The sequence below is a fragment of the Dromiciops gliroides genome, chromosome 2 (genome assembly GCF_019393635.1).
Source record: "Dromiciops gliroides isolate mDroGli1 chromosome 2, mDroGli1.pri, whole genome shotgun sequence".
Taxonomy (NCBI): Eukaryota; Metazoa; Chordata; class Mammalia; order Microbiotheria; family Microbiotheriidae; genus Dromiciops; species Dromiciops gliroides.
In genome coordinates this window covers 32557366-32569575 of record NC_057862.1, presented here as the reverse complement: position 1 = coordinate 32569575, position 12210 = coordinate 32557366, and the positions used below count along the sequence as shown (strand labels likewise).

The window sequence follows — 12210 nt, the reverse complement described above, 5'->3', positions numbered from 1 at the left end:
GGGCAGTCAACGCTTGGGCTTGCCTCAGGACATTTGGTAAACATTTGTTTTGGCTGTGCCCCCTTTGCTCCCCCACACCGCCCATTCCTCCCATCACTATTTGCCCCCCCCCCCAAGCCCTTCCCCCTGACCTTTCGTCCATGATATCCCTGAACTCCGGGGTCTCCCTGCCAAGACAAAGAAAAGACCATTAGGATGATGATGCCTATGAACAGAGAGCAAAGCCGTTTACCCAGGGAGCTGGCCCTAGGCTGGAGGCTCTGACGAATGCCTGCAGGGACAACCATTTGTTTTTCTCACCCAGCCCTTGGCCCCACAGGCCCTCAGAGCTGGAAGGGACTTCGGGAAGCATGTGGTCCAACCCGTGTGTGAACTTGTCAACATCCATGCCGGGTGGGTCACCCAGACCTCCCAGTGCCTGGGCATTCACAGCTCCTGAGAAAGCCTAGTTTCCTTGAGAAGAGCTTGAGTTATTGGGAAGTTTTCCCTTATATTGAGTTGAAATTTGCTTCCCTGCATCTGCTTCCCCATTACTCTTAGTTCTGTCCTTGGGCCAAGCAAAACAAGTTTAATCCCTCTCTCCTCTCCCCGCCCATTCTCCCACTTAAGTATTTTTTCCCCCTGTAAGCTAAACATCCCCGTTTCCTTTGGTGTACTTTTCAGCTCTTTTTCCACGCCTGTCACCCCCTTCTGTATGTCCTTCAACTCAACACTGTGCTTCCTCACTGCCTAGAACCTCTAGAACTCAAGAGAATAGTCCAAATGGCTTCTGACAAGGATTCTGGGATGATCACTTCTGTCATTATGGATACCCTGAAGCCCAGGATCACTTAAACCATCATAAAGACCTTCTATATCACACTGCATCACAACCCACATCAAGCCAACAGGGAAGCCCAATCATAGTCTTCCTCAACAATCAAGGTCCTTCCTTTCTGTTTCTACTTCTACCCCACTTGGATTAGTCATTCTGGGGCTAAAGCTTAGGGACTGGAGGTAAAGCTAGACTGGTCTTCTCACTATTGCTTGCACACACTTACTACACTTACTTACTTACACTCTTACTAGTTCCATCAGTAGCAGCAGTTTCCCAAGCTCTCCAAATTATATCTGTCCTTCAAAGTTCAGCTCAAATCTACCTACCATTACAAGCCTGCCCAGTTCCTTCCTTTTTACTGTCCTTTATCATCTGGACCACCTCATTTGGGTTCAGGGTGTGACATTTTTCTATTTTAAGCTGAGGTATAGCAGAAAACCAATTGAACTAGGAGGCAAGAGATCCAGGTTCTAGAGTTCTGTCTCTGACCCAAAATTAGGCAAACCACTTAACTTTTCTAAGCCTCCATTCTCTCGTGTATTAAATAAGAGGGTTGGATTAGATGATGTCTGATCATCTTTATAATTCAGCTTTGAGATTCCAGAGAATAGGAGACAGAGAGCTTGGGTTTGCAAGCCAAAGACCTAAGTTAATTTGCTGCTGCTTTAACTTACTAGCCTATGCAATGAGAAAAACAAAAGAAAAAACATTCCACTCCTCCAGGGCTCAGTAACCTCATTTTAAAATGGAGGCTGGTGGACTAGAGGGTCTCTGTGGCAAAGCCATCACTAAAGCTTTCAGGGCAAATATCACAAATCACCCCTGAGGCAAATGGCATAAAGCAACCCCCCAGCTGGAGGGGGTGAGGGGGGGTTGAAACTGCTGCTAGAGACCTATTGCCCAGGGATGGAGGTGGGGAGGGGGCTCCCTGAAGCCCAATTTCTGGGGGTTACCTAGTTTGACCCATTATTCTTGCTCAGTAGGTGCTAAGCTCGGTTGTTTATATATGGCAGGACTAGTGCTAGCAGAATTCTCTGAATTCTGTACCCTGAGGCAAGCCCCAGTGGCCAAAGCCTGGTTCTGGCTCTGCTCTAGATCTCACGTCTAACAATCTTCCGTTATTCCACAGGCTCTTTCAGCTCTGACATATATTGCAATTTAAGAGTTTCACATCCTGAAGTCTGGTATAGGAAAAAGCACTGAGCTGGGAGTCAGGAGACCTCGACTCAAGTATCTGCATGACTTTTGGACACGTCACTCCCTGCTGTCTCTGGATGAGCTAGCGAGCTCCCAGTTAGTGGAGGCCTTCACGCAAAGGCCGGATGGCCATGTGTCAGGAATGCCACAGAGAGCATTCCTGCTTTTGTGACAATTTCCTTTTCTGTCAAATGAAAACTTGGGCTGGACAATCTTGGCTGTCCCTTCCAGCTCTAATGTTCTCTGCTCAGTTTCTCTTAGCATAGGGGGAATTCCTTATACTCCTTTTGTATTCCCCATCCACCTAGTATGGGGCTGGGTGATTAGCAGATGCTGAATGAGTCCTGGGGAGCTGATCATTTTCCTAGATGGCTCCAATGTCTGCCAAAATGGGCTGTGCTCTGTGCCATGGCCAGATGAACATTGCCATGAGTCTCAAAGCCTCATCTCATCAACCCCAGCTCTCTTTCTCTCTCTCTCCGTTTCTCTCTCCCCCTCTCTCTTCTCTTCTCTTCTCTTCTCTTCTCTTCTCTTCTCTTCTCTTCTCTTCTCTTCTCTTCTCTTCTCTTCTCTTCTCTTCTCTTCTCTTCTCTTCTCTTCTCTTCTCTTCTCTTCTCTTCTCTTCTCTTCTCTTCTCTCCCCCCTCTCTCTTTCTCTCCCTCCTCTCCTTTCATTCTTCCCTCCTCCCTTTCATCCATCTCTCATCCCTCTCCCTCCCCTTATCTCTGATCTTTCACCTCTGTCTCTCTCTATTTGTAAGTCTTTCCCCCTCCCTCATTCTCCTTCCAGTCTCTTCCTACCAACCACAAGCCACCATACTGCTTTACCACTCTCACCTTTGGTCCAGGTGATCCAGGTAAGCCCTGTAGGTGACAAGAAGATAAGAGTATGAGACAATCTTTCTTCCCCAAGTGGTTTGGAAGAGCAAAGATTATTTGGGGGGAGGAGACAAAGGAAAACCAGGGATTCTACAGAGGTATCTTGAGCCTGCAAGGCGCTGTTGGAAAAGGGAAAGACTATTGAATCACTCAGGAGCCTGAACCTTTGGGTTTCAGTCTTGGCTCTGCCTTTTCCTAGCTGTGCAGCCATGGACAAATCCCTTCTCTGGGAGCTGGCTTCCACTCTTCTGAAATGTGAGTCTGAATCAAAGGATCCATAAGGTCTCTGCCACCTCTTCCTTTCTATGATTCAAAAGTTACTCAAAAGGACTTGGTTGGTATAAATTGAGGCAGAGTGAAATAAGGAGAAGAGCAATATATACAATGATTACAAAGTAATGGAAATCAAAAAGTCACCAAGAAGAAATCTGGTTCTTGCTTTGGACAATTGCAAACCCCATAATGGTCTTGGAGAGTAGATATGGAAGCATGCTTCTCTCCCTTCAACAGAGAGGTGGGGGACAGGAGCAGCATGTTACATTATTAGATGAGCTCAGCACTTAGTTCAGTGCTTAGCACAGTGCCTGGAACACAGTAGGTGCTTAATAAAAACTGATTGATTGCTTGGTTGATTGATCGAGGTCATTATATCAGATTTTTAATAACATGTTCTTTCCTGTTATAAGAGAGGGCTCAAGTTGAGGTGAGGAGGTTTTTCTAGAAGTAAAGAGTATAAAAACAAGGCATAAATAAAGCTTTTTTTTTTTAAAGGGCCAGTTGGGATAGGGATAGGGGAACACTCAGAGGGAAGCAATTCTCCATTTTTAAGATCATAGATCTGGGCCCAGAAGGGACCCTAGGGGTCACCTAGTTTAAACTTCCTATGTTACAGGGAGGTTATTGAGGCTAAGAGATGAGAACACAGGAGGTAAGGAGCAAAGGTGGATTTCATCCATTGCCTCCCATCTGGGTTCCCCAGGAGACAAGATCATCTTTCCCTCTGGGATCAAGGAGGGTGTTCACACCCTGCAAAGTCTCCTCGGGCAGAATGAATATTCGAATGAATATTCGGGGGAATTAATAAGCTAAGATCAGAGATAAGGGGAGGGAAAGGAATGAGAGATGGATGAAAGGGAGGAGGGAAGAATGAAAGGAGAGGAGGGAGGGAGAGAAAGAGAGAGGGGGAGAGAAGAGAAGAGAAGAGAAGAGAAGAGAAGAGAAGAGAAGAGAAGAGAAGAGAAGAGAAGAGAAGAGACGAGAAGAGAAGAGAAGAGAAGAGAAGAGAAGAGGGGAGGGGAGGGGAGGGGAGAAGAGAAGAGAAGAGAAGAGAAGAGAAGAGAAGAGAAGAGAAGAGAAGAGAAGAGAAGAGAAGAGAAGAGAAGAGAAGAGAAGAGAAGAGAAGAGAAGAGAAGAGAAGAGAAGAGAAGAGAGAGAGGGAGAGAGAGGTATTCCAATTAGGCAGGGCATGGAGGCGTGAGGGACCTTAAAGATTGTTTAGCCTCCTCCTCCTCCTTTCATAGGTGAAGAAACTGAGGCCCTGAGAGGGGGCGGGGGACTTGCTCCAAGTCCCACAGGGAGATACTTGGGGATCTTTGGATATGGGACAGGTTGGTTTGGTTTGGTCCAAGTCCACACCTCTCTTCCCCACATCCTCCCTCCCTGCCAACCCTGCCTGTTTCCAAGTTCAGATCCCTTCCTAAAAGCCAACTTCTTCCAGCAGCTCAGGCTTCCTGGAGCTATTTCTGAATGCACTCAAGTCCCCTAGGGCCCCGGCTTTGGCAGCTGTTCCCACCTTCTCCTGGAAGGGATGGCTGCATTCTCTCTGGGGTGAAGGACACTTCCAAGGGACAAGCAGGGAACTTGGGATAACAATGCTGACTCTGCTCGGAGCCACAGGGGACAGGGACCAACCAAAGGAGAGGTGGGGCCCACAGTTGTGATTTGTTCGGACCTGACGCTTTACAAAATCAATAGGTTGGGTCTTGGGGCTTGAACCAGGTTAGATCGCTGGACCTTTGGAAATGACTGGACGATCCTGAATTCTAGAGCATTTCTGAGTTAAAAGAAATGCAACCCAAGGCAGTAGGGAGTGCTAGTATTATCATCATCCCTATTGGACAGCTGAGGAAACTGAGGCTCAGAGAGGTTAAACGTGACCATTAGCCATGACAGAGCCCCAGGCTCTGGGTTCCAAGGCAAGTGCCCTCCTGTCTCTCATAAGGACTGTCCATATTGCTCTTTCATGTTGGCATTTAATACTGAGAATGTGACTTGATATAAGTGTTTTTTGGGAACCCATCATCCTAGTAATATTCCTATTTGATCTCTAGTTGGAAAGCAGCTCCATCTGGAAGCAGGGGGATGGCCTCAATGACCCCTACATTGGGTTCCCTCTGGACCAGTGGCTCTTGGGTCCTCCTGGTCTTCTTGGGTTTGATCCCCGCCCCTCAGGAGCTCCAGTGACCCTGTGGCAGTGCCTCTAGGCAGGCAGAGAGGCCCCAAAGAACAGCACACAAACATACCTTTCCATCTTTGCCTGGCCTCCCTGGCTCTCCTGCTTTGCCCTGTGATCCAAGAGAGAGAACGTTAAAGGGGCTCTGGGTGGTGGGTGCCCTCTCCCCGCTTCACCTCTCTCTGAACCCAAAGGTGAAGCGCCCCCCCCACCTCGTTGGTCCTTGGCTAGGTTTCTTCCTGCCATTCTGACAGTTGACCAGGAGGAGCTGGTACCAGTTAGCTATCTCCATGTCAGTGGCTGCATGAGAAGTTACAGTGGCGGGGGAGGGGGGGGTGATGAGAAGAGAATGGAAAGAAGATGATCATACTTACAGGTGGCCCCATGGGCCCTGGCTCTCCCGGGTTACCCAGAGGTCCAATAGGTCCAGCAGGTCCAGGGGGACCAGGGGGACCAGGGGGGCCTTGGATGCCGGCTTGTCCCTGTTCACCCTGAGGTTCATGGAAACAAGGAGTTAGAAGAGGGGAGCTGCCTTGAGCATCCCAGGAAAGCCTCAGCCCACCAGTGGTGATGATGAAGGTGATGGTGATGATTGTGAAGAAGGAGGTGAGGTGGTGGGTGACATTGGTGATCACATGCAGGCAGGAGTGTGGTGGCTAGAGGAGGCGAGCCAGGAGCACCAAGCCCCACCCAGAGAGATTTCCAAAATGGGGCATGGGCAAGGGGCGCTCCCACACTGGCCTCTTCCCAGCTGGTTCCAATGCGTGAGGTTTTCCTGCCCCAGGAAGGCACCGAGATGGCTCCTCACGCCACGTCCTGCAGGGTGATTCTCTGAGCTGAACTTGTGGGGAAGCTCTGGGACTTTATTTTCTTAATCTTAAGAAGATTCTCTTTTTCTCAAGTAAACCATTTCAAAGGCCTCAATTGGTTGCCCATTTCTCCTTGGAGGGCAAGACTCCAGGACCAACAGTTGGAAGTTACACGGAGACTGTTTTGGTCTTAATATGAAGAAAAACTTCCTAAAAATTCAACCTGGCCCCAAATTATTGGAACAGAGTGTGGTGGCAAGTTTAGAGTCCCCCATCACTAGAGGTCTCTGAGCAAAAGCTGGATGCTATCAAGGGGATTCCGTGCTTTGGCAAAGGGTTGGACTAGACAGCCTCTGAGTCCATTTGGGGTCCCTTCTGATTGAGAACTAGATGGCTGAGGTCTGTTCCCACTTGTAGATTCTTTGACCATAGACTCTTCTTCCAGGGGTCCTGGGGGGACCAGCACCTCTCCTCTAGAATCCCTTCTGTTGGCCAGTCGGTGACCCCACCTCCTCCAAGTATTTGATAGGCTAAGATGAGGGATGGAGAGGTTGCACATGACAGCACGGAGGGTGATGGCCCGGAATGGGGAGACCTGAGGTCAAGTTCACCTCCATCCCAGTAACTGGGTGACCCTGGGTATCCTGTAACATCAGGGGGCTAGAATCTCACACAGAATCTCAGAGTAAGAAGAGATCTCAGAGGGCAGTTGGTCCAACTGATCATACCTTAGGTATTCCCTCTACAAAAATTCTTGAGACTTGGCCATCCAGCTTCTGCTTAAAAACACTCATGATGGGCGCTGTGTTTCCATAGTGCCTTATGGTTTGCAAAACCTTTTCCGTGAGGAAGAAAGAATATTTTGCAAAGTCAAAGCATTCTCTAAGGATCTCCCAGTTCTACTGAGGAGGAAACTGAGGTGCAGAGAAATTACGGTGCTTTTTTTGTCCAAGGTTCCAGACCTCCTAATAAAAGCAAGTGCTCTTTTAAGGTTTAAAAAATATGTTACAAACATTACCTCATTTGATGCTTACAACAACCCTGGGAGGGAGGCGATATCATCTCCCCCACTTTACAGATAAGAAAACTGAGGCAGACAGAGGCTGAGGGACTTATTCAGACTTCCACAGCCAGGAAATGTCTCAGGATTTAACTTGGTTCTTCCAGACCCCAGACCCAGTGCTCTCTACACTGACAATCTGGCCTCCTGTGCTACTGGATCCAGATTCCATGTTCTTGCCTCCATCCCCTTGTAATCTTCCTGAGGCAGCCTGTTCCATGTTAGGGTGGTTCTACTGGCCGGGAAGTTTTCCCTCACATCCAGAGAACAGTGTGGCCCCATCAGCCCATCCCTGCTCCCTGTTCTGCCATCTGGGGCCAAGCAGAAAAAAGAATCTCATCCCACCTGAATATGGAGATGCCATCCACCCCCACCCCATCCCCATCCCTCCAAGTCTTCTCTCTCCAGGCTATATATCCCAAGTGATCCAAGATGATCTGGAAGATCAGCTGGAGATTTGATGATGCTATGATTAGCTGACAGGACCATCCTACACACTCCCCTGGGAAGTCAAGCACAGTGTGTGCATGTGTGTGTGTGTGTGTGTGTGTGTGTGTGTGTTACTGGGAGCCCGGGCAGGGGGAATGCGAGACCTTTCCTTCTGCACATTCATGGAGCTTCGAGTGTACCCATATATGGAACGTCGAAAGCCACTCTCAGACAGACGTTTAGCTGGCTCACATATTTTCTCCATGACCTCTGAAGAAATGATGTGAGCACAGCTCTTGGGAGGAGCAGCAAAATGAAAAAGCATCTGGTTTAGGGCCAGGAGCTGGGGGCTGGGGATAGGGGACCCCGGGTGCTAGGACCAATTCCAGCACTACCCAAGACCCCTGGATTTCGAGTCCAAGGACCTGGGTGACCTCAGGTCTCCGGGTCTTGGTTTGCTCATCTACAAAATGGGCATATTAATAGCTGTGAGGATTAATGAGATAATAATGTACATAGGGGACTTTAAAAGCTATAAAAATCTCAGTGGCCACCATCATTTTACCTATAGGACCGCTGAAGGAATTATAATACAATATAATAAAATGTACATGCCTATAGCATCCTCTATGTTATTAAACATTATGGTTCTGTGGCCAGCTATGCCGTACTGACTCTTGAGCCCTTATTATCCTGATAATAACAACTGTCCTACCTGAAGATATAAAAGTCAAGTGTCCAGTTGACTCCCTTGCCCACAGTCAGGGTGGGTTTGGGAGAAGGGACAGAAATAATTATGGAAGTTCACATCATCCTAACACTTTATAGTTTAGCAAGACTTTGATAAACCTGGTATAGGAGAAGGCGTGATGGCTCTGGAGTCCGAGAGCCTGGGTTCAAATCTCGACTATGCTCTGTGTGACCTTGGACTTATCTCCCACTAGATCTCAGTTTTTTCATCTGTAAAAGGAGTGGGGGGGACTAGATGACCTTGAAGGGTCTTTCTACATGGAGAGCAATAATTCTAGGAACTCTGTTAGGTAGGGGAGGCAAGGATTATTATTCTCCCCATTTTATAGCCCAGGAAATTAAGGCCCCTGAGGGGAGTGAGGGGGTGGGGTGGAGTTAGGGCTTTGGCCTCCTGGCTCTGGGTCTCCTGCCCTACCTTCTCTTGCTCGTCTTTGGGAGGCCAAGAGGTAAGCCCCAGAGCCCCAGCTGCAGCAGATTTCCCACCATATCAGGGTCCAGGTGGCTGAGCCTGGCCAAGTGTGGCGCCGGTCAGAGGCTGGCCCGTGAGCCCAGATGCCTGCCCTCCATCGAATGATGCCTGGATTAAGAGCCCTGAGCGCCTCAGGGCTGTCTAGGATTTGGCTGGCCCATACAGGCGTCAGGTAACACATGCATCAGATGTCCCTGGTATTTTTAGTCATTGATCAGAGGGAGCTCTGCTTTCGGTTTTGCTGGACACCGCAGAGATGCCTGGTTATCCAGCCTTCTGGGCTCAGGGCCCTCTAGGTGGGTGGCTGGCTCTCCTGATTGTAGGTGCTCCCTTTGTTTCCTGCTCTAAGCGTCCTCTATGTGGGGACAATGGCTTTCATGGGCTCAGAGTTGGCTGGGACCTTAGAGGTCATCTGGCTCACCGCCCCCCCCCCCTCCGCCATCTTACAGAGGCTGGAGGGGAGGACTTGCCTGGGGGCACGGATAGTGAGCATTGGAGCCAGAATCCAACCCAGGTCCTTCCTCTGGTCCCAAGTCCATAAATGGTCTTCTTGCTGCCCCACAAGAAGGCCAGTGATTCTGAACCCCAAACGACCCGCACCAGCAACAAAGAGAGCTATGAAAGACTTGGGAACACGTGGAACCCACCACTGTTCCAGAAGATTCCTGATGAGACACGCCATCCTCTTCCAGATAGCGATCTGATAGGTGCAGAGCTGTTTGGGGTCTGATTTTTTGGTGATTTTTTTCGGCATGACTAACGTTGGACTTTGTTTTTCTTGACTATACATATTTTAGCAGAATTTACATTTCTTGCTTTCTCAATGTGTGGGGAACTAAAAATAAAATAAAATTGAATTAAAAATGAAAAATAAAAGTCATTTCAAATAAAACAAAAAGAAAAAGAAAAGAACACTGGACTCGTAATCAGGAGACCTGGTTATGCCCCTTACTGACTGACTATAGCCAAATTCCTTTGCATTTCTGAGCCTCAGTTTCCTCATCTGCAAAAGGGGAAATAATACCCACCTCAAATAATTATTGTAAGGAAAGTGCTTTGTAAACCTTAAGGTGCCATAGACTTTCAAACATTCCATCATCCAAATGGGGGTGGAGGCTTCTGGCAGCTTGGGGGATTTCTTCCCTTGTTTAAGTTTTTGGGTTATTTTTTTTTAAACAATGAAAGTACCCAGCTGCTCTGCCTTCCAAAAGCTTTGATACCAGAGTTGGAGGGAAAGGATGTCATGACTAAACCCATTAGATCACAGTATTCAGATCTGAAAGAGTCCACCTCAGTGATTCTTTTTTTTTTTTTTTTTTTTTTGCAGGGTAATGGGGGTTAAGTGACTTGCCCAGGGTCACACAGCTAGTGTCAAGTGTCTGAGGCTGGATTTGAACTCAGGTACTCCTGAATCCAGGGCTGGTGCTTTATCCACTATGCTACCTAGCTGCCCCTAGCTCAGTGATTCTTAACCAGGGATCCATGGACCCCCAAGTGGTTCAAGGAGGTGTGAGCTTGTATGGGGGGAAAATGACACCTTGATTCTCATTCATCTCTAACTGAAATTTAACATTTCTCCGAATTACTTAAAAGGACTGTTATTCTGAGAAGGGACAGACAACTAAAAGGGTTAAGATTCCCAGGTCTAATGTCTGATAGAGTCATTGACCCTATGCAAGGTCAGGTCTCTTTGCCCTGCTGGGCCCTGAAGCTTGGCTGGCCTCCTCCTCCCAAAAGCCTTCCCTGCAGGAGTCAGTGAGGGTGTCAAGAGGAGGCATCTACCTGAAAGGTTCGTCTTTTTATGACTGGGGGTGGTGCTAGCCGCACCGAATTGAGAAGAGGCAGCAGCTGAGGAGGTCAGAGGACAGAGGCCAAGGTCACAAGTAGCCAGGAAGATGCCGAAAGTCCCAGAGGGCAGGTCAGGAAGGAGAAGAGGAGAGAGAAGAGAAGAGAGAGATTAATGAGGATGAACCAGGGGGAGACACCGGAGCCAATGGGCAGAGGGGAGTTTTTTGGCAGCGGAGACCAAAGGGCAAACCTCAGAGCTCTGAGCAACATCTGCCTGGGCCTCCCAAAGAAAGAAGGGGAAGGGGCAGCCAGCGGGAGGCCCGTGAAGCCCACAGCCCTCTCTCGGCTGCTTTTCCTTTCCTGTGGGGCCATTAGTTGTATGCTTAGTGCTTGCCCTCAGCGGGGTTTGTGATCTGGCGGAGCTCAAGGTAAGGCTTCTTTGGATGACTTCCTGTCTTCCGAAGCCATCTCTGCTCAGGGGGCAGCCAGCTGGCTCCTAGAAGGGGAGTGCCAAGCCCTGTCCCATCCCACTGAGGGCAAACAGGACTGGCAGATAACCCTCGCCCCCTGATGAGGGTGCTCATTAGTGAGCCCAACAGAGAAATTCTCCTTGCCAGAGCAGGGGGCCTCGGGGAGAATGGGGACTATGCAAAGGAGAGGGTCAAGTTTGGGGCATCCTTCGCCCCTCTGAGTCCCTACGGATTTGCCCCCTTAATCTCCAGGGGGATTGGTGCATACTGGGGGAAAGAGGGGCTCCTTTCCCAGGTCCTTGTCTCAGAGTGAGAGGTTTGCCCCCAATCTCCCGCCTCTGCCCTTGTTCATCACTGCCCATCTGATGTGGCTCTGCCGGAGCCAAGGAGCCTGCCTCACCGAGGGGCAAACCCAGGGCCCCAATATTGTGCTGCTGGCGCGCTGCCCTCACTTTGGGCTTTATATAGAGCACTCCAGGCTGAGGTTAACCAGCCTGTGGAGGCTCTGACTCACGTGGCCACAAGCAAATCTTGGGGGAAGGAAATGGATGCTCAGGTCATTCTGGTGTTAGGTGACCTTTAGGGTCTTCCTTTAGTAAAATGGATGTCAGCCAACACTGAGGTTAGGATGGGTGGGCCACAGGGAGGGTGTGGTCACTATGGTCATGGGGTGATGGCCCCTTAGCTGGGGGAAGGGCAGTGCTCTCAAAATGCAGGCCAAAGATTGCTCTGGAGTCCTTGGTCACTTGAATGTGCTGAATGTGGATGAGGTCACAAGGAATATGATAATGATAGAATATATTCTGTAAAATAATTATAAAAATAAAACAGGAGAGGGTCTTGACCTGTGATTTCATGGGTAGAGGGAACTCTATCAATGCAGGTCAGCATCTTACCTGCAGCTTCAAGACTTGTCTAGAGCAGTTCTTAGCATAATGCCTGGTACACAGCAGGTACTAAATAAATGCTTACTGACTGGTGACTAGAACCCTGAGAGGTTAAGTGACTTGTCCAGAGTCACACAGCCAGTATGTGTCAAAGGTGGGATTAGAACTCCTTGCTTCTTGGCTCCAGGGCTGGCTCTCCATGCA

The 12210-nt window shown here is 49.0% G+C and overlaps 1 protein-coding gene across 1 annotated transcript in view; it reads right to left on the bottom strand.

Moving 5' to 3' along the window:
• The window catches only part of COL13A1 (collagen type XIII alpha 1 chain), a 202769-nt gene that overhangs the window by 72453 nt on the left and 118106 nt on the right, over nt 1-12210 (bottom strand). The window contains exons 14-18 of the mRNA XM_043980266.1: nt 10644-10709; nt 5719-5835; nt 5415-5456; nt 2851-2877; nt 132-167 (exon numbers count right to left, since the gene is read on the bottom strand). Coding sequence (XP_043836201.1) covers nt 132-167; nt 2851-2877; nt 5415-5456; nt 5719-5835; nt 10644-10709 — 288 coding nt within the window. The remainder of the gene's footprint in view (nt 1-131; nt 168-2850; nt 2878-5414; nt 5457-5718; nt 5836-10643; nt 10710-12210) is intronic.